The 21619-nt window shown below is 34.8% G+C and overlaps 2 protein-coding genes across 2 annotated transcripts; both read right to left on the bottom strand.

The window, feature by feature from the left end:
* Positions 1–2017: 2017 nt before the first annotated feature.
* LOC137807120 (O-Glycosyl hydrolases family 17 protein) lies at positions 2018–4154 on the bottom strand. Its single transcript, XM_068607581.2, has 2 exons — positions 3720–4154; positions 2018–3334 (listed from the first exon to the last, which is right to left on the bottom strand). Exons 1-2 carry the CDS (start codon positions 4064–4066, stop codon positions 2194–2196), a joined length of 1488 nt encoding a protein of 495 aa, XP_068463682.1. The 5' UTR covers positions 4067–4154; the 3' UTR covers positions 2018–2193.
* A 1625-nt stretch (positions 4155–5779) lies between these two features.
* On the bottom strand, positions 5780–20708 carry ATMIN7 (HOPM interactor 7). The gene is made up of 33 exons (XM_068607583.1): positions 20248–20708; positions 19983–20055; positions 19569–19797; positions 19352–19473; positions 19209–19267; positions 17941–17998; positions 17776–17860; positions 17486–17689; positions 17353–17411; positions 17195–17264; positions 17045–17113; positions 15337–15459; positions 15206–15259; positions 15021–15109; positions 14808–14904; positions 14605–14703; positions 14317–14508; positions 14087–14197; positions 13821–14005; positions 12698–13321; positions 12087–12504; positions 11412–11651; positions 11193–11316; positions 10966–11114; positions 10002–10358; positions 9595–9761; positions 9252–9514; positions 8809–8981; positions 8617–8730; positions 8146–8282; positions 7711–8041; positions 6822–6917; positions 5780–6023 (listed from the first exon to the last, which is right to left on the bottom strand). Exons 1-33 carry the CDS (start codon positions 20357–20359, stop codon positions 5961–5963), a joined length of 5346 nt encoding a protein of 1781 aa, XP_068463684.1. The 5' UTR covers positions 20360–20708; the 3' UTR covers positions 5780–5960.
* Positions 20709–21619: the final 911 nt, after the last annotated feature.

The raw sequence follows: 21619 nt of genomic DNA, 5'->3' as shown, positions 1-21619 counted from the left end.
AAATGTGGTACCCTACTAGTAAGACTATTGGGATCATAACAACACACATCTTCAAATCAAAAATCGATATTTCTTGTGAATTTATTAATTTTTTAAATTCTGATTATTGTTGAAATAGTTCAATTAAAAGTAATACTGGTTCTTACTTTCGAAACTCCAATGGTAAGTTTTTTTTTGTCTTAATATCTCAAACCATGGTATTTATAATTAAAAGAGGAGGGTTAAAAAGAGAAAAATATACTAATAAAAATATAGTTTAAGATAAATGTACTTTTATCTTTTTTTTAACTTTGATAAATTAAGCAATTGAAATAGATTGTGAAAGTCAAGACCGTACATTCTAATTAAGAATTAGAATTTGCGAGTCAATATACACCTAACAGAAATACTTTAATTACAATAATAGTTATACATTTCAACTCTTTTTTTAATAAAAATTTTCAGGTATACATTTCAACTCTTTAAGGTGTGTTTGGATTAAAGAGTGAATGTGTGGAGATTTGAGAGAGTGAATGTATGAAGATGTGAGAGGAAAGTGTGAAGAAAGTGATGAAATTTGGATTGGAGTGAATCTCTGAGAAAATTTTATAGGAGTTTGTCAGTGATGTAATAATTGTGAGGAAATTTTGATTTTTTTTAAAGGTGTAAAATGTTACTTTATAAATTTACCCTTACCTATTAAATTTTTTTAATGATGAAATAAACTTTTTTTATTTAAAACACATTCATAAATTTAAAAACTATAATTAGAAAAAATAAATATGTATTAAATATTAATAGGTATAATTTAAAATTTATAATTAAAAAATATGTATTAAAAAATTAAATAAAAACAGAAATTTCACATAATTTCTTAAAATATTAAACGTGTATTATAAAATTCAAAAATAAATAACATATTATATAAATAAATAAAAATATTATTTTTAATATTAAAATTCCTGTAATAACGAAAAATAAAAAATAATACAATAAAAAATACAAGGTAATTAACAATAGAAAAGAATTTTATAAAAAATTATAATTAAATAAATTATAACTCTTTAACATAATAATTATACACAAGAATATATTAATATAAACACAACAACAAATTAAATACAAACAGAAATTCAAGTAATTTCTAGAATATTAAAAATATATTATAAAATTAGAAAATAAATCGATCTTATATAAATAAAAAAAATACTATTTTTAATATTAAATAATCTTGCAGTAATGGAAAATAAAAAAATATTATAACAGTATTATAAATGAGGGTATATTCAGAAATGATACATGGTGATGTAGTTTTCTCTTTATAGTTCATTTTGAGGGAAGAGGATATTTATTCTTCAAAAAGTATATTTTCTTCTTCTTTTTCTCACAAAACTCTGGATCCAAATAGTTGATATCTCCTTTTTTTCTCACAAAACCCTAAATCCAAATAGTTGATATCTCCTCACTTCTTTATCTGTGAATATTACATCTACATAAACAATAGTGTAATAATACAGTAGTACTAAAATAATTAAACTATTAAATAATCAAATCAGATATAAATTCATAAAATTATAAATTATTAAAGTAAAAATGTTTTATAAAGGAGTTACTCTTTTTAAAACCACTATAATCATAACTTTTTACATAGACTCTATATGACTCACTCATCTGATACTATCATATTAAAAAATCTATCATATTAAAAAATGAAATTTTTAAGTGTACTTTAATTTTATAAAACGGATTTATAAATGTTATGAATGAAACTAAAGGTTAATAAATTTTTGATTGGTAAATTTTGGTTCTAGTTATCATGTTATCTTTTACTATATGCAATAACATGCATGCAAATATCATAAAAGAATTGAATGTTAAAATATTTTGGAAATTCCGAAATCTTAAAATATCCTAAAACACAATTATCTAACACTGAATTCTGAACTGTTTTACAGATTAGCCGCAGTGAAAGTAAGTTGCAGAATGGAAACATGTACAGACTGAAAAACTGTGATAGTAACGGGGTCGGGGAATAAAATTTGGTTCAACTTGAAGAGTAGGATCAGTTTTATTCATTCATTGACCATGTATGAGACTGAAAATCTACTAGAAAGTGATATATAATACAGACACAGAAAGAAAAATAATGATAAAGAAAAAAATTGGTGGCGTGAAGTTGTGAATCTCTGCAGAACACAAATAAAAAAAAAAAACCTATACATAAAGCAACAACATGACGAAAATGAAGCTTGACAGCAGCATGACCATTAAGTTTAGTTGAATTTTTGGTGCATCGGAAGGAGAAGTGGACTTCTTTTCATGCTTCCCCAGATCGATCATGATCTTGAACTGGCAAGCACTTTGAGGCGGTGAAGGGTTTATGTTAGTGATGACAGAGAGACCATTGAAATTGCATGCTTCTTTGCGTTGATTCATGGTTTGAAAGTACATGTTGAATGCATATGAAGCATTGCCTCTTATGTCTAATCCACTGCAAGAACCTCCGGGAGAGAGAGGTGTGCAATCAGCATATGTGCATGCTTTGCTCATGCTGTCACCAAAAGCAGTAGGGTCTTGAACATTTGCTTGAGTTGACATCACACACCACTGTTTTGGCAAATACCTGACCCCTCTTGCAGCAACTAGTTGCTTTCCGCCACCAAGATTTAAGGGGTATTTGATGGATCCATCAAAGTTGAAGACACCCCAGTGCCTCTCAAAAGGGCCAGGCTCAATGCTCTTGGCATCCTCATCTAAGAATCCAAACAAGTAGATATCAGGTGGGGTCGGTCTTTTGGGACTTCCTTGCCTTTTCACAATGCGGTCAATCAGGCCTTGGTTGAACCTTTGAGCATTCTTTATGTTGGCATTGGCTGTTCCATCTGTTGGCCATCCAACCTCTCCAATGATGACAGGCATTTGACCAAAACCATTCTTCTCAAGGGCTGTGATGAGGGTGTCATAGTTGGCATCAAACACATTGGTGTAAGTTATGGAGCCATCAACCACAGGGGCAGCTGAGCCATCAAAGAAGGCAAACTCTTTTGGGAAGTGAGGATCAGCATCAAGGCTGAGGAATGGGTAGATGTTGAAGGTTAGAGGGCCACCATTTTGGCTCAGGAACTTTATTATGGACATCATTTGGCCATGAATGTCAGGCCTGAAGTTCCCCCCTGATGGAAGACCACTGTCACTTTGGTACACATCTGCATTTAGAGGAGTTGTCACCTTCACCTGTCTGCCCAATCCTGCTTTTATAAGGGCTGCTTGAATGTTCTGGATGGCTGGAAAGGTAGAATTCACAAACCGACCGTTGTATGTTTTGAGAAATGCTTCATTTCCCACAGCAACATACCTAGGAATTCGCAAACACTTGTTAAAAATGCAATTCATTTGCACCTTCTACACAAACACAGTTTTAAAATAGGTAAAATGTGTTTTAGATACTTCAAATTTTACTTCAATTTTCACTCCATTCGCTTTAGTTTTTGTATAGTGAATTTGATCTTCATATTTTATATTTGTAATTGGTTTGTCATTTTTTTAAAACTTGACATATTACAGTAAAGAACAAAATTTACTGATTAAAATTAGTATTTTATCAAAATCATCATCCTTTTTGTAACATAGGAGCAAAAACAATTTTAATTGAAACTAACTTTATAAACACTTTTTACCTTAGAAAAGTATAACACAACACAAAAAAGCATTGAAATAAAGAGGTAGTGTAGTTGTATAACCTTATATCAACCCCATTTTTGGATATGTAACTGGATACGTTTTGGTTGACCCATGCAATGGCAGCATCGACACTGGCAGCAAGGTTTGCTAAGAGGTCATTTGGTATGCCAACCATTACCTGAATGCCAGAATTTCCAAGAGCCTTCAGTGCATCAGGGTCAGCCTCAAATAGCTTCACTTGCCTGAATCCATTGTCTCTCATCAGTTTCACAGTTATTTGAGGTGGAAGAGGATGTGTTAAACGCGTTCCCCAGTTGCAAGCAAACCCATGAGCACCCTTTGCCAAACCTTGGCTTAGAATGCATAGTGCTAACAGAAAACACGTACTAAAATGTTGGAATCCCATGCTGTGTTTTTTTTCCTACCTTGACTTACCTATGTTTCTACCCTTTCCCAACACTCACCTATATGAAGATGATTATTCTGAGTAGAATAGAATATTAAACAAAGTGGAGGGAAAATGATGTCCTTTTATTGAATAGAAAGTTACGTAAAGAATTGCATTTAGACTAAACAAAGCACTGGATTCCTAAACCCGTTGTGTGACACTAAGCCAAGGCACAACCTTTTTTATTTTTCTTGAAAGTGCGTAAATGGTAGGAGAGGGAGAACAATCTAGGAAAGAAAGGTAGAATCAGACTAAAAAGCAATGTTTTTTTTTAATTCCAAAACATATTCCCAACTGGGTTTTTTGATTGTCTATGAATCTTGGCAGAATCAGATTGCACTCCTAGCTAAGGAAAAGAAAAGTAAATTATTTTAAAGTGTTTTGTTGTTTTTAAAAAGAAAAACAAAAAGTTGTATGATAATTTATCAGTACAGGTTCTTGAAAACTGCAGATTGACGAATGGTCTTGCTGCAGATTGGAATAGCCACAGTTGACATGCGATGGACAACGTAAAACTGCTCTCCTATGGCTACCAACATTTTAGAAGGCAGAAAGACATGTGATATCCGAGTACTGAAGCAATTACCAACAATAAAACAACTGTTTTTCTTGTTTTTCAAAATTTAAAATATTAATAAAAAATATAAATCGAACAGATTCTAAATCTCAAAAGAACATTCAGTTACATTTAAGTAAACTCTATTGCTTTCAATTCAAATTTCGCCCAGTGCTATCATAAATGAATCAATTTATCTTAAATTTGCATGCTGAAATGAAATGAAAATTGTACAAATACTGTAAATAATATAATGACTTAATTAAACACCCGCGCTTTTAAAATCAAGAAAAATTAATTCCGCAGTTATCTAAGGGCTTACTTATCTTTCACCATAAAAATAAATAAGCCCTTAGATTTCATTTTTTAAATCCCAATGACATAATAATATCTTTGGAATTTTCATTAAAACATATAACTACTAAAATTTAAAAATTATTGTATATCCCAAAATCATTGGAACCTCTAGATATTTGAATATGAAATGACTTCAGAATTTTAAGTATAACAAATAATCAAATATAATTTAATAAATTAAAAATACAAAAACTAAACTAATATAAAGAAGTTGATAATAAAATTATAAACTGTCAAAATTGAAGAGATTATCGGAACAATTAAATATTTCAATAATAGATTGAAACGTAGAGTAATCGTGCTTAATAGACTTGTTATGCGGAAGTGAAGACATAGTTTTTTTTTTCTTTACGACGTCTCTGGCTTGTTTTATTAAAGTTTACAATTAGAATTATGAATTAATAAGATCCAACCCAAAAAGCAAAGATAAAATAAATAAATAAATTGGCAGCACCCTGAGACTCCGAGTCCGCTACAACAATCAACAGTAGAGGTGTAAGATCCAAAATCTTTGCGTGAAGTCTGAACATGTCACCAAAAAAGAAGGAAGGAAAGGGAAGGGAGGAGGAATAGCTGCTACTTTTTTTTCTTTCAGTAGTATACATTATGAATAGCAAATAATTGTAAGACACAAGGTATACATCTATCATCATACAACAAAAGACTCATGCGAAACCTCAATCAGAGCTTTCACCTACTATCCAAATACTGCACAAACAAATTGAGTTAAGTGCAAACGAATATAGGGAGAGGTCAGATGAAGCCAAAATTACATTTCTATTGCCTTTCTACAAAACTGTTAGTACAAGCACAAAATTTCCATAAAAGATTAATACAAAAAAATGCTACCATATTTCTTCTTTCCAAGCCATCTAAAACTGATATCGGCAAGCCCTGAAGTTTATATCTGAGAATCCTAACAGCGTCATTATAAGACGGTTATGGTAAAAGAGGTTTCAGTTGTGCTTGGAATAAATCACCAAGAGCTCCCCGAACATCCATCTGTTCAAAACAAAGCATTATCAGTTCAACACACAAGGTTTCCTTAACAACACACAACACCATCAGCTGTGCTCCGAATAAATCACCAAGAGCTCCCCCAACATTTACTTAAGTTATAACGGTATTGGAGTATTTTCTTTAAATGACTAACACGAAAAATGAGATGTCATGTAGAGTTTTATCACATGGAATGACCAAAATGTTCCTGGACAAGGAATAAAACAAAGAGCGATAGCAAGTATAGACCAAATATAACACTTATAACTTCATTAGATAAAAAGAACAGATTCGTAATAAGTTTGCAATGTCAAATGAAGATCAAATTATATGGATTAAACCGAAAATCAATTGTCAAGTGTAAGAACCATATTAGCTATAGAGACGAAATTATGACCAAAAGACATACACCTAAATGGAGCCAAACAATGATCTTTCCATCTCTAATTTTCAGGTCAACTCTTTTGAGATTTAAAATATCTAATGAAAGCCTATTAAAATATTCTATTTTTCTTGACACAGGCATAAACATACATATAGCAGCAGCAACTGAAGAATCACAAAAGTTACTATCCACCCAAAATAATTATTTTTCTTTCTATAAAGTATATTGAAAAAGAAACTTGTGAAAATCAATTAGAATGTTTGACCCCGCCTCATGACATCTGATGGAATACTATAGAATTCCTATTTTATACAGTGAGCTTCCATTCCCTTAAATCTCAGTCGTTCACTACAGATTCATGATCAAAACTATCAATCAAAAAGCAGCCTTGAATAATTGTAGAAACAAGAAATTACCTGGTCACAGCAAACAAGTTTTGTTAGCAAAGGGTATAATTCCCTTAGATGAGTTCTGAAAATCTTATTGTTCATAAAACTCATGCTTTGAAGCACCTACAAGGTAAATAAATAATTTATTAGCACATAAACAAACACATAAACATAAATTGTAATGAACTTCATCCAACTATACTGGAAAGCAAGCAGATAAAAACTAAAACGGTGTACCCCTTTAATTGATTGTGTTATAGAAAAGGAAACTAAAGAAAGGGAAATAGAGACAGGGTTCAGGTATTCAAAGCATTTGAAAAATAATGAGCGTGGAAAAATAACTGAAAGCAATAAGAAGAAAAAAAGAACCCAGAACTTCCAACAAGTCTTTTATATAGGACATGGCAAATCCCCTAAAACAACTGCAGGTAGAGCATCTTTGTTATAGAGCAGCAAATTTTTAAGGAAGCAATACTTGACAATCAAGACGTGACAGTAGAGACTTGAGAGTTTTTACTTCTCATGATACAGAATGAGGACTTGGGACTTTTTTATGATATCTGAAACGAAAACCAATCTACAAAATACATTATTTCAACAAATACTAGTTTAAGTTTAAAGGTGTGGTATACGTCAGGTTATGCAATCTAAAACCGAGTGCCACATTGTGGTAATTCGACTATTCATCAACAATAGAAGCTTAAAGCTGGTGGTGATATCTCGTTCACTGGTAGTATAAAATATAAAAACTTTTATATATAGATATATAATAACTCTTGAAATAAATTTTATTTACACCATTGGCTGCAATATTTGCAATCTGCACTACTAATCAAGTAAATGACAGGCAAAACTATGACACTGAATAGAAGGCAAGTCAACTTTCATATATTATCATGAAGAGTAAACTTCAAACCTTAACAATGATGGGAGCACGCAGTTCTAAGACTCTATGAATATCCATGTTATTGGCTTCTCCAGTACTTGACTGGAGATCAGATGCCTCCCTGAGCACCTGTTCACAGAAAGACACCAGTTTCTCCTCAGCTAACCTTTCAAACTTCTCTTCTGCATCAGAATCTTGATTAAAACTCAAGCCATTAACTTCTGTAGAATCTACATCTTGAAATCCATCAGAATCTGGACTTTTTTCCTTTTTTGTTTCAAAGCCACAAGTTGCCTTTTGTAAGATGTCGAGATATATGCCAGTACCAGCTAATTCCTGACGAAGAAGATTTATTGGTGGCCTGTCCAAGAAAAATTTAGTGATTCTTCATTTCCTCCATTCTACTGTTTAACAAATTTCAGCAGAACAAAAAATAAGACAATTAGATATTGAATTTTGGATTACCTTTCATCAGAAATTTGGTGCATTCGAGTTCTAAGATTGGTAGATGAGTTATATGAAGCAGCAAACTCCAACAAAGACAGCAAAATGTCCATTATAGAAATCTTCTCCTCTGCTTTTAACTTAGCCCAATATTTCTTCTGCAAATAATTAGAAAACATAGTTGGAAGAAGATAATCATCCTTTTATCAAACTCCTCCATTTGGCAAGAAGGTGGTGGGTTCCCAAACTCCCTCCACCACCAAATCTATTTAAACAAATGGGTCTCAAATTACATTCTCAGTCTTTTCCTCGTATATATACAGTGTGAAAGAGGTACTTCCTCAAACTGAATTTTTTCTAAGACCTAATGAAAGGAGAAAAGGGAGGAAAACCTTCCCCTTTCCCTATACAGAATCTTAGCCGTCGAATAACAAATTTAAGGGAACCCAAAAAAATGAGAACTGAACAAAGAAAATAAATAAACACACAAACCTGAATACCATCAATAGCACCAAGAAGTAATAACTGTGTAATGCACTTTCCCCTGACAGCTGCCAGCAAAGGACTCTCCTCATTCTTCATATCTGGCTCTACAGTATCAGCAACCTAAACCGGAGTGACATAAGAGATGTATTCACAGGATAATAAAGGTCAATTTCTTTTGCGCTAAAGATAACATGATACCTTAACTGGAGATGATGGTTGAGAAGCATCAGATATATGGCTTTTAGATTTTGTAAGATTTCGAAGGAAGAGATTTTCCACATTTCCCATAATTCGTTGACCCAAGGTTTGACTACGCTGGAAACCTCCCCCTTCTGCCGATTTGGGAGTTCTTCCTGATGGAGATGGAAGACCTACAATAATAAACACTTCCTTGATGGCATCAAGCAAATTCATTTTCTCTTCAGTATCAATTAATGCCCAATCCATACTTCATTTTTCCAATTTAATGCAGCTTCTAAGGCCCCACCATGAAATTTGGGGGATTTTTGACGAGATACTTCACATTTTTAACAAGCTAACTTCGATGAATGTTTTTTATAATTGGTACCACTTCTCACTTTCGTGCCTGAGATGAGCATGCTTTCACACACATTAAACTAAAAAAAATTAAAAAAACTAACCTTCAGACTGATCTACATTTGTCTGTGGTACAGAATCTTCAACTTCATCAGCATTTGTATTTGAGGATGCCAACGGGGATAACTTCCCATTACCATTGACATTAAGTTGATGATCAGCCATTACCTCATTGTCAATAGACCTGATGGCACCAGTGTCCCCTAGGTTGCCTTCAGAATCACTAATAATGCTTCCAGGGTTTCTCAGATTATCAAAAGTTAATGCATTGAGCAGTTCTACAGGTTGTGTAGCGTATGAAGCATCTCTGGAGATCAAGATTAAATAGATGTTTTATAGTTGATATTAACTAAAATGAATGTTCAGAAAATAAGAAAAAATTTACACCTTATGCTTTTAAGTAATGTATCCCAGTCACTCGGACTGAATTGGTGTCCACCTACTTCAATGAGATGCACCAAAGCACCAAGAGATATCGAGACCACTGTTTGATCTGTTTTTTTCGCACAATCTAACAGCAGACCCAGTAGTGGAGGTAACATAAAACAAACCTCCTGGAAGCAAGATTTCTCATGAGTTTTGATATTTAACAGAAATCAGATACATTCTGAACCTGAATTTCATACATATTTATAATAATAAAAGCATCTAATCCAATAAACTAACAAAGTCAACACGAGCAATTTTTCATCAAAACTTTAGCACCATGTTTGCTAACTTTTTTAAAGCAAAATTTCACACTCATGCTTGTTTAAGTTACAAGAATAGAAAACAGTACTGTTTTAGTTTACTACCTTATAGAATGTGTTGAAAAGGTTGCATAGCAGCTGAAGCGAATGAATGCTTGTTTCACGAAACCAATCATCATCAGTGGAAACAAAGCCCTCTTTTCCAGCATGTCTCACGTGATCAAAAATTGGAAAAAGAACTCGATGAAAAATACTCTCCCAAAATGATGTGGAGAACTTGCTACCTCTTTCATTCAATAAATCAAACAAGACTTCAAGAGCACAACTTCTGACCTCTGGCCTTTGATCTGAGGTTAGATCAGATAAACCAGCGAGCATTGGGAACCAAAAATGCTCAGTTACTTCCAAAGTCGCATCCAAATTAGCATTAATAGGCATTAAAGCACCTCCAGGAATAAGGCCCTTAAGAAGACAAACAATTTAAGCCACTTAATGGACAGGTACCAATGCAAGGAACGGAACTAATTATTGACAGTAAAAATGAATAAACAGTTTCTAAATCCTTAAACAATGTACATTTAATCACACATTACTCAGAACCATGAGCTAAGTTAGTATGCCTGCCCCCTTTAGTTTTTCCTCAAATTTCTGTTCTCAACATTGGTAGTACATTTAATCACACATTAATCAAAACCATGAGCTATGTTAGCATGCCCCCTTTAGTTTTTCCACAAATTTCTGTTTTCAACATTGGTAGATATCAATGCAATATCAAAACAGAGCTTTTCATTTTTTAACTAAGATGTCTCTCAGCTTGTGAAAAGATTGAACATTTGAAAAAATAATATTAAAACAGTTTAGCTTCCAGCATTTTACATCTCTGTACTGAGAATTCAAACCCTCTTAAAAACATGTAGATTGCAGATAAGTCTAGTGGGCCAAACTTACTGGACTTTGAAATAAACATCTACCCATTTTTTTCTAGTAATGTGTGTGTGTGTGCATGCATACTTTGTGTGTGCAACCTTCAAATTAAGGAAAGCAATTTCCTACAGATAACCCAGCAAACCTCTGCAAGACGGTCCTCACAGATCCGCAGGAGTGCAATAGCCTTCAAACTAATGCGATGTGAACTTTTATTGTTGGCAAATCTAATCAGACAATTCACGCAATCCATGAAACAGTCTCCCACTACTTGATCAAAGTGTTCTAAGATGACTGCAAAATTTCAACATGTTAGATACACCATAATTGCAATAGTAATGCAATGACACAATCAAAGAATATCATTCCTACCCTGCTCAACATTTTCAAATGCACTCTCCACAATAGATTCTAGTTCATCATCTGCAGAAGCTGTAAAAATCATAAATACACTACGCCACCCAGACTTTATGCTTCCAACCTTAGATTTTATCATCTGCAATAGGCAACAGTTCCAGCTGAACTTCAGTTAATGTATATAATGATATTAAGCTCAAATGCACAAAGAATAAAAATTCACGCCTACAACACCTGGACAATGCAGTCAACAATTAGCCTCCTTTTGGATTCACTTTGACTATTTCGCATAAGAACAACGAATGGTTTGAGAATATCATTTTGGAAAGAGAACTTGGCCAGTTCAGCACGCTCCAAATACTTTATGCTAAGCTGTCTTAGAGAATCTATGGCATACATAGCAATTTTCTCATCATGATGACTCCCAGCTGATATAAAGTGATTTGCAAGAACAGTCCAGATTCTAGCCCATACCTTAAAAGCATCACAATTAGAGCTTAGAAATGCACTCAGGGCAGCATCAAAAAGACAATATTATACAAGGGGTGGAAGGATGCTATAGTTCAACAATTAATGGAATGAAACCAAAGCTTCTTAGCGATAACAGATAGCTTGAGCAAAATGATACTTTCAAATTATTCCTCGGTAGTCAATAGTTATCAAAGCATTCATACATGTACAGATATGTGCTTTCTATTATATATGCATAAACTAAATCCAATTATTGAATTTCCTCAAGGAAACAACACATTTGAGCCAATACATATAAACAAAAAATTAAGAATAACAAAAGTCTAATAGCTTAAAAAATAAAGTGAGCAGAAAAAACTGCCAAAGGTAACTTACAAGACAAGAAACATTAAAACGATGAATAAAAATTATCCAACTGACAGTTGATAAGAGATATACCATACGTATTCGAGCCATATTGTAATAACTAATTTCAACAAGCTTCTGCAAGCTGAAGACACGAGCTGGAGTTTGTTTTAGCTCTTCAGCTGATACACCACAGAGAGCAGTGAAGAATTCCACAACTGAATCACTAGGTAGTTTGACACTATTCATAAAAACTTGTTCAGCAGGTTTTCCAGCTAATTCTCTCAGAGATTGAACAACAGCATCCTTGGAGATTTGATTTGACCCATGCATAACAGTAGCAGAAATTGAAGGAGTTGATGTTATAAATTCAAGGCGAGAAACACATTCCAGAACTGCATTCCATGTATCTTGAAGAGCATTCGTATCTGATTCACATAGGACCAACAACGTGCGCAAAGCTTCCACATTTTTACTACGCATTTCCTTGGGGGCATGCAAGAAAGTAAACCTGAGGTGTTAACAAAGAAACTAAATGAACCTGGTCAACTGTACCAAACATCAATGTTTCCATTCAGTATTCTCGTGCACAATGCACCATCTTTCCCTAGCATATCAAAATAAAGAAATAGCAGATAACTTATAATAATCAAAGCAACACTTTTTGGAGGATGTGGGTTGACGTGGGCTACAGGAATCTATACCTTACGAGAGATGTTAGAAATGCATATCGCATGGTATCCATTCCGAGCACAAACGTAATATGTATGCCAGCTCTAAATCCCTCCATCAACAAAACAACTCGAGGCTTGTTATCGCCTTCCTCCATAGTTACAGAAAAAGTAGCAAGCAAAGGCCACCCAACAGCTTCCACCATGGGTCTTACAAGTTCAATCTGCTGGGCAGTGTAGAAAACTCCTCTTTTCACCCCTTGATTTCTGAAAATAGCTTGTGTTTTCTTAATGATGGCCTCACTTTCAGACTTGGCATCTTCGGATGACTTTCTTTTAGGGAGTGCAAGGTTAAGAATACTGACAAGGCGTCCTTCTTCACCCTCTGGCTTCTGTCTGCTGGTTTTTCCAATTAAAGACGTGTCATCTTTCATTTTAATCTCCTCTTTGACAATGGAATCATAGATCTCTTCCAGTAGTTCTCTAGGAGCACATTCATCTGGATCATCCCTAGCATTCATGCGAACAAAATCTGACTTGGCCATCTTGGGCCACACCATTGGATTATGAGCATCAGTATTTAACATAATAACAGCATAAGCTAGCACATATGCTGTATCTGCATTTTTAAAAAGGCCTGGATTGTCTGCACAGTATCTGTATAGACAGCACGCGCAAAAGATATAAAATATCAGTACAGGTACAAGGTGTCAAGCCCATGAAATATAAAGTATAAGACATAATATGCATAAAACAGTGTTAATTTTGAACCAATCGAAGTGGATTATTATGACATGACAAGTAAACAAAATTTGACACCTCACAAAACACTCAGACATCTTAACCTGAGTCCATATGTAGATTAACAAATAGAACTGTCAGTTTTCCTTTGTTCCCACTATGTAGGTTCAAGGAAATCAATAACTTACTAGCACACTGGTTAAACAACTGAGCTGTTAATAAAACTCTTAAAAGAAATAATGGTGATGCATAATTATTGTGCACATGTCTACAATATCCCGCACACAAGGAGATTCCAACACAGATGCATAAATGAATACATCCAATTGTTCAATCACAGTTCTGCAGATAGGACACTGATCACCACTCAGGAAAGGGGAATGAAGGGAATTTGCATGTACAAAAATGCCATTACCTCTCTGCAAACTTTTCCATGATCCGATCTATCTTTTGAGCTTCCCCAGGAAGTCGGAATCCTTTAAGAAACTCCCTGATTGCAGTATCGAATTTCAATCCAGAAAATTTCATTGAATCTACAAAAGCATGCATCACAGCGAGGGGGAACTCTTCATGTTGACCTAAATAGTCACCAATTGTAGCCTGAAAGCAACCAACACTTACATATTCCAGACCAAATTTAGATGCAATGGTAGATAAAGAATACTAGAGAAGAGTCACAACCTTATCCAAACTGGGAGTGTTTTTCAAAAATTGAGCAACTGAAGCAGGTGTGTTTTCCACCAACTTATTTGATACTAGATACTCCACCCCCTTCATTGGTTTTCTGTTGAACTAAAAGATTATTAAAACCATAAGTCAGCCCCCAACCATAACTCCATCATTATGCAAAAGAAGGCTAAGACAAATTTCCCCTTCCCTGTTAAAATACTTTGAAAAAACATTATCTATACCTCAGCAATGGCAGCCTCCAACGTGGATTTATGAGCCTTAGCCTTCTCAAAATCACTAGTCACATCTTCCCTGACTCTTATTTCAGAAGAATCTTCAGCCGAGATCCCTTCCTGCTGATTATTCTTTAACTTTTCCAAAACCCTATGTGATTGCTCCCAATCAACCAGTGATTTAAGCACACTCACAAGACCCTGAGAAAGACAAAGAAAATGCGATCAACCAGCAACTTTTATCAAAAACATTTATTCAACAAATTAATGATTTCCAAAAAAAACAACTAAATCTACTTGAAGTGATGAGCCTTTAATTGAAGCTGTTTGAGAAACAACAACTGAATTTGGATCAGCATTTTGAGTCCCTTGAGCTATTTTGGACAGAGTAGTAACCTACACATTGGTTTAGAAAATAAATGATTATTATATTTAAAGAGGACACAACTAATTTACATGCTGTCTATAATGCTATAATATATTGCGCAGTAAGATTATACCATTCGTTCAAACAAGTTTGGCGCCTCAAGATCACAATCATAATTCACAAAAATGTCAACAAGCATTTGTGGATCTTTACATACTTTCTCTAACATCCTGCAAACCCATACTAAACCAAATTAATGAGGAAAGGAAATGACAATGAACACAACAAGAAAGTTCATTGACATAATACAAGTAATTTTTTTAATCAACCAGGGAGAACAATATACCGAAGAACACTAAGTTTTTGGTTGACAGGAACTTCCAAACCATCCAGTGGCCTAAGAACAATCAATGGAAAGAAGATTCCTATTTCCCCCTGGAAACAAAATAGTGGAAAAACAAATGAGATATCAAATTAACATTATTTCCCTGCTGAGAAGCTTCTGCAAAATCTGCAGAATAACATGCATACTTTGAGACTCTCCCTGAACCGCAATAACAGCACCAAGAATATTCCTGTTGCATACTGCCAAGAAATAATATTGATATCAAAATTTACAAATAGATACATTCACAAAGATAGATAGTGTTGTTCAATAAAACCTGAAATATGACAGGGGATTGTGAAACCGAAGCTCGTAACAGTGCATATGAAAGATATGCCTTCACTGAATCAATAAAATGGAAGTTTTTTGTAAATGAGTGGCTGACTCCCTCCAACAAACCCTGAAAGATAACATAACAAATATGTGACTGTGAACAGCCAAAATAGTAGCTTTCAAAGAAAGAAAAGCTTGAATACCAAATGTGGAAGAACAGGGATGGAATATTTGCTCATATCCTATCATCTACTCCCACATAATGCTACAGTCTAGCCTTAGAATGGGCAGAACTGAAAATTATATTAATCAGCAATAGGAAACTAATTGTGTCATGTAATTGCTCTTAAACAGTACATTTCTTAAACCAACAGTACAACAGCAGTAGCTGGTAGGTGTACAGTGGATTATTTTTTTTTCAGAGCTTCACAAGACCTTGATCCACTGAATAATTGAGGTCATATCTTGTATTCCTAACCTTTTTTCGTAGTCAGTCCTTCATCTTGAATTTTCTCTTGAAGGATTCTTTTTGTGGTTACTTAGTTGGATTCATTCACATGGGAGCTTTCTTATAATTTTTAATTCATAAAAAATTAAATCAATTACTAAATATTCAATAATACAAGGTTACATGCACATGCAGTCACTTTTTTAACCCTTGTAATTTCTATAACCACAGTAGAAGACTGCTCTTTCCTTTCACCACGTGTTTCTGGTTTTAGCTTTAATAAATAATATAATTTACAGAAAGAATCCAAAAGCGAAATAGTTATTTATCATGTGGATGAAGAAATCAATTAGCAACAATGTTTGGCCCAATAATGTGAGAAACGTGGCTTTCTGGAAAGATCAAGCTCAGCTGGTTAATGAAAACAAGTCAAGGGCTCAGAAGGGGTATACAGTATATCTGAAGAGGAACAAGGGAAATGAAGAAGCTAGGACAACTTGCTGACTTGGCAAGTTAGTTATGCACTTATGCTGGAATGGGTATTAGTGCTTTAGGAGATTATTATTATACCAGGGAACGGGGGAGATAAATATTTATATGTTGGTTTGTTAATATTGACTATTGAGTAATACTATTATATTTTCTTTTGTATGGTCTCGCTCTAACAAGAACTGCAGTGATAACAGTTTCATGAAGTGGTTCAAACTAGTCCAATGCAATGCATATAGAATTACATTTACCATAATCAATACCATATGCTAGCAAACCACTTCAATCTGTGATGTCTTAGACTTAGTCACCAAGTTTACAACACTATATATATCTACAAGTTTTTTTAATAGAAAGATGGGACATCTCGAAGAGTGATAAATAAAAAAGGACAAGAAGTAATCCTTCCAAAAGGCTCTGCATTAAATACTAAATATCAACACCAAACAAAATATTATAAATTTTATTTCCTTGATTTGGAGTGCAATAGAAAAATGCTGGAGTAACTCTTAGGTTTTGTTAGGCAGTCGCAGTTCTTTAGGTATCACTCAGCTTCTAAAAATTATATGCACAATTCTAGATCTCAACCAAGAGTAACATCACTGAATGACACCAAGTCAGCCACATAAAATAAAATGTACCAGGCACACCAGCAGGTTGGCCCATAATTAATAAAGCAAATAATTACTTCTACACGACAAGTAACATAATACTCCAATGCATTATTCTTCACCTATTAACTAACAAGTAATAGAAGCTGAAATCACAGTATGACCTGAAGAAGCTCAAGAGACAATATCCTCGTCTTAGTTGTAACTTCGTCATTATCTTCCTTCATACCCATCTGCAAAATTTAAAGTGTGAGTTATAGTTAATGTTCAGAAGAAACTAACCACCGTGTTCTTGTCAAAGTGAGATAACCAACCTTGCAAAGAGTGCGGAATACCAACAAAGCATCGCGTTGTACTATGCCCATGCTCTCCAGATCAATCCCACTTTACAGAAGATAAATAATTAAGCTTCTATTTAGCGTACAACATAAATGGATATCCCAAAGCACTATATCATATTCATGTTTTATACCGTGTTATCTTTTTACCATCTTCAGTATGCACAGCCTTGTCCAGTACTGCTTCTAATCCCTATACAAGACACACAATATTGTCATAATAAGGGCATGCTATGGGTTTAATACATGACTATACAATTGATTTACCTTGATATCAGCACCCCCAGCAAGATTTTGAAGTTCCTCAAGAGATGTTGGAGACGCATCCTTGGCTTGACTAAGTGCATCACCTAAACTCATCTCTTTTTCGTTCGAGTCTCCAGTTGACGATTCATCAGATTTTGGGTTCAAATTCTCTGCTGAAGCTGCCTTTGAAATTGTTTGACCACCAGAACCAGATGGAGCTTCAACCTGAAAATTTTGATGGGCGCTTAAAAAATATTTACTACAAAGCCATAAGCCAAATATGCACTAAATAGGAATTTTAGAAGCCCAACCGGATCGGTTTCCATTCTCCTGAAAATAATGCTGATCATCTGTGTCAGCATTGCCTTTGATGTTGCTTGGTTTATAGGGCTCTTGCTACAAATCCATAACAATGAATCTCAGTACGACAGATTAGCAAGAATAAGCCTTGAAGACAGAAAGGACATGATCAATACCTATTCAGAGCAATATTGTAGCATACTCTGATAACTCCCAGTAGAGGTTCGCCATGTACTGAATGATGTAAATAAGAATTCAAAAATCATACAAAATAGAATAAATAACAAAATATACAAACATATTAAAAACTAGGAAAGAAAAATCAGCACAAAGCATCTTCAAATACATCAATGCAATAAACATCTTCTGGTAGCACAAGGTGGTTTTCTAACCACAGCACCAATATAAATGACCATGCTGACATGGTGAAAGGACAGTAAAAGCACAACAAATGTATGCAAGACAGTACAATTTATTTGTACACAACCATTGGTCTAAGCCTCAACTTGTACTCATGTTTCACAAATGCATGAAAGAAAGCGAATGTATTAGTAATCTGGTCTTTTCTACTAATGAAAAGTCTTTTTCTCCCCTTTCCCTGACAAAACAGTTTAGCATCTTTAGTCATGCCTAATTGGAGCTTGAAAGTCCCAACTTCCAATATTAACTAAAAAAAGAGGTAGAATAAAATGAAGAGAAATTTAATCAAACAAAAACCTACAGGCAAGCAGCAAAATCCTGAAGCTAGAATCATAAATGGGCAAAAGCAGACCTAGCTCATTAAACTATCCAAGCTCATTCTTCAAATAAGTCAACCCATCAATAGTCGCATAGGCAACATGACCTCACAACAACTATTGTCAACATTCAACTGCAACTAAAACCTCCAGTTTATAACCCAAAAATGTATGGTAAAGGAAAGAAAAAGGCCTCCAAAATAGAGACATTTTCCCCAAAGTGCCCTTCTCAACAAGAGAAACATTTCTAAGGTAGAGACACCAATGGTCCACAGGAAGTGAATCCTTGAGAAATATACATCTAAGACAAAACAAAAGGTGGCTTAAAAGCTAAATTCTACACACAAACCTGTATAACTTTCTCAGAGAAAAAAAAGTATCTTAACAAATAATAATGAGAAAAGTAAATTGTAGCCAAACCAAAGTAAATAAGTCATTCAGATAGATTGCATGCAAAACTAAGATTATGCTGAGCCTACTCTTCTTCTATGGTTATTTTGTTTGGGTACATTACCATTGTTTTCCAACAATCTCTGCTATGGCCATAAGATGTAAATTAATCTTCTTTAGCTAAAACCTTCTTCTGAGCTTTAAAGATTTTTTTTGTTTACCACACACGATAGAACTTTGAAGATACCTTGCACAGCATGTTATCAGCAGACATACATAACAAAACAATGCATTCTTCTCTATTACAATAAACATACCTCTGAATTTTGTAGAAGCCACAGCCGTAAGAAGAACCTTCAGCACTTGGAGAATGGTACTGCGTGGTGATTCTTAAAAATGAATAGGTGTAACAGGAAATATCCATCGAGAAACCATTAGATATGCATAGCAATTTGCATACCTGTCAGGTGATGAATTGTCAACACAACTGCAAACCATGTTTAGAATGTCTGTAAACAATGGGACGTTTTTACCACCCTCTAACCCGGGATCACCCTCCAAATGGTCATACGCAATAAGTTTCTGTATTAAGATTAATTAGTCGGAGTAAGTAACCAATTTAGTATGAACAAGGGCTATACCAACTGTCAAATAGTGCCAAGAAGGTATGCACGTACATGAAGACAATCCAAAGCAGATTCAAGGATTTTCAAGCTCTTAGTCTCAAATGCAAGACGAAGAGGATTTAGAACAATTTCTGCGTCAGCTCCTTCAAGTGTATTCCCAGCACTAGCCAAGACAACATTAATATTTCCAGTCTTAGGCCTGTCGTCTGAAGCATGCTCGGCCTTCTCTGACTGATCTGCTTCTGTCTTGGTTGCCACTCCAACATCAGTCTCGTTCGCACTAGTGAAAAGAGCATAATTCAAATATTAAAACCAAAAGCTCGATCCCACTTCCTCCAAATAAGGACTATTATTCATTACCCACTTACCATAAAGAAATTTACCAAACCTCCATGCACAATATTCCAAAACGCATCAATAACATTCTATCTATCTATCATCAATGTTTATTCCAAAACATCTTACCTGCCAGATTCGGCAGAGGGCGCAGCTTGATTGACCTCGCTCCGCTTTTTCTGGCTGACCTCTTTCGTGATATCTATACAATTACAGAGCACACACCAAACATAAATAAATAATCAACGACATAGCCATTTACCAGTTTCATCGTCACTAGAGAACTAAATAACCAATGCGACCAGTCGAACATTGGAAAAGAAAAACAATGAAAAGGGATTAAAGGCATTAGATAGCGAAGAAATAACTTGAAACAGGGATCTATGGTTGAAACCTGTGTAATTCTGAATAGCTTTATGGAGTTCGGGAAACTTTTTGCCAGAACACTCCTTGAGCATAGAATCGAATGCTCGAGTGACGAAACCCCCGGCTGCACCTCCGGCCATTTCCTCTCACTTTAGTTGCTCTGCGTCCAAGCGCGTTTTTCAGCAGCGTCACGGATCGCGGACGGCGTGCAATTCGGAATCGGAATGCAGGCGAACCGAATTAAAGATCATCCGAAATCGGAAACGAGATCGTTCAGTCTCGGGGAATGTGAGTTGTCCGGCGGCAACGGAATTGGATGCCGGAGAGGGAGAGAGAAGATGAATTGGAGCTGGGAAGAGTGTAAGGGGGAGAGAGATCTGAGAAATGGAGAGAAAGAAGGGCGTAGATCTGTCTTAAATGTTTTATGTCTGTTTTCGTCTCGCACTTCCAAAACAATACTATTCCAACCATGTTTCCTCAAGTTGAATTAGCTCAATTTTACGAGATACGGGGGCTATTGTGCAATATTATTTTTGTTTTTTTACCCTCGTTTTTTATCGGTGTAGTTTCACTGCAGACAGTTTCTTCCTGCACCCCTATTTTTTTCTTCCTACACCCCCTAATATTATGCAAAGACAAAAATAGTCCTATTACTTTTTAAAAATCTCAAAATGCATATAAGACTCACACTACTCTGTCTTCTTCTTTTGCCCACAGATTGCACACACGGATTTCATTTCTCTCTGAAAAACGGCAACGCTGCTCCCTCTCTTAGCACATGAAGGTGTTTCTTTTGGTGGTGGTCAATAATGTCTTGGATTATCGTTTTCGCAGTTTATTTCTAGTATTCCAGACAATACAGTTCAGTAATTTTACAGAATGAGGAATCCGCATTGGTTTTTTCATATTTCAGATTTGATCCATAAATCTTCTGGATTGGGGAATCTGTAAATCTTCTGGATTGGGGAATCCGTAAATCTTCCGGATTGGGGAATTCATAAATCTTCTGAATCCATCAATCCATAACAAAAATTAGGCTTCCAGATTCAACAATCCAGAAATCAACAATTTATTAACAATTTACTTTCAAAGCACCTCCCCGTCTAGAAAACAACATGATTCACTTCTAGATTGATGAATCTGTAGCACAATTTCGGGATTTTTAAAATTATGGGGGTGCAAGAAGAAAAATGTACGGGTGCATGAAGAAGAAGCCCTCACTGCTTTGCCTTTTGTGCTGAGACTGTATTGGATTCAGAGAAATTATAGCCAATTGCTTTTTGCACCATGGTTTATGCCTTCATCGGTAGGAAAACACAAAAATGCCTTTGTATATATATAACGCATTATTACATCATCTCCTTCATCCCTCATTTTGCTTTTGAAGAATTGTTTCGGCT

This window comes from Phaseolus vulgaris, chromosome 3 (genome assembly GCF_051622355.1).
Source record: "Phaseolus vulgaris cultivar YP4 chromosome 3, ASM5162235v1, whole genome shotgun sequence".
Taxonomy (NCBI): domain Eukaryota; kingdom Viridiplantae; phylum Streptophyta; class Magnoliopsida; order Fabales; family Fabaceae; genus Phaseolus; species Phaseolus vulgaris.
The sequence above is the reverse complement of the archived record's forward strand: the minus strand, read 5'-3'. Positions and strand labels throughout refer to the sequence as shown.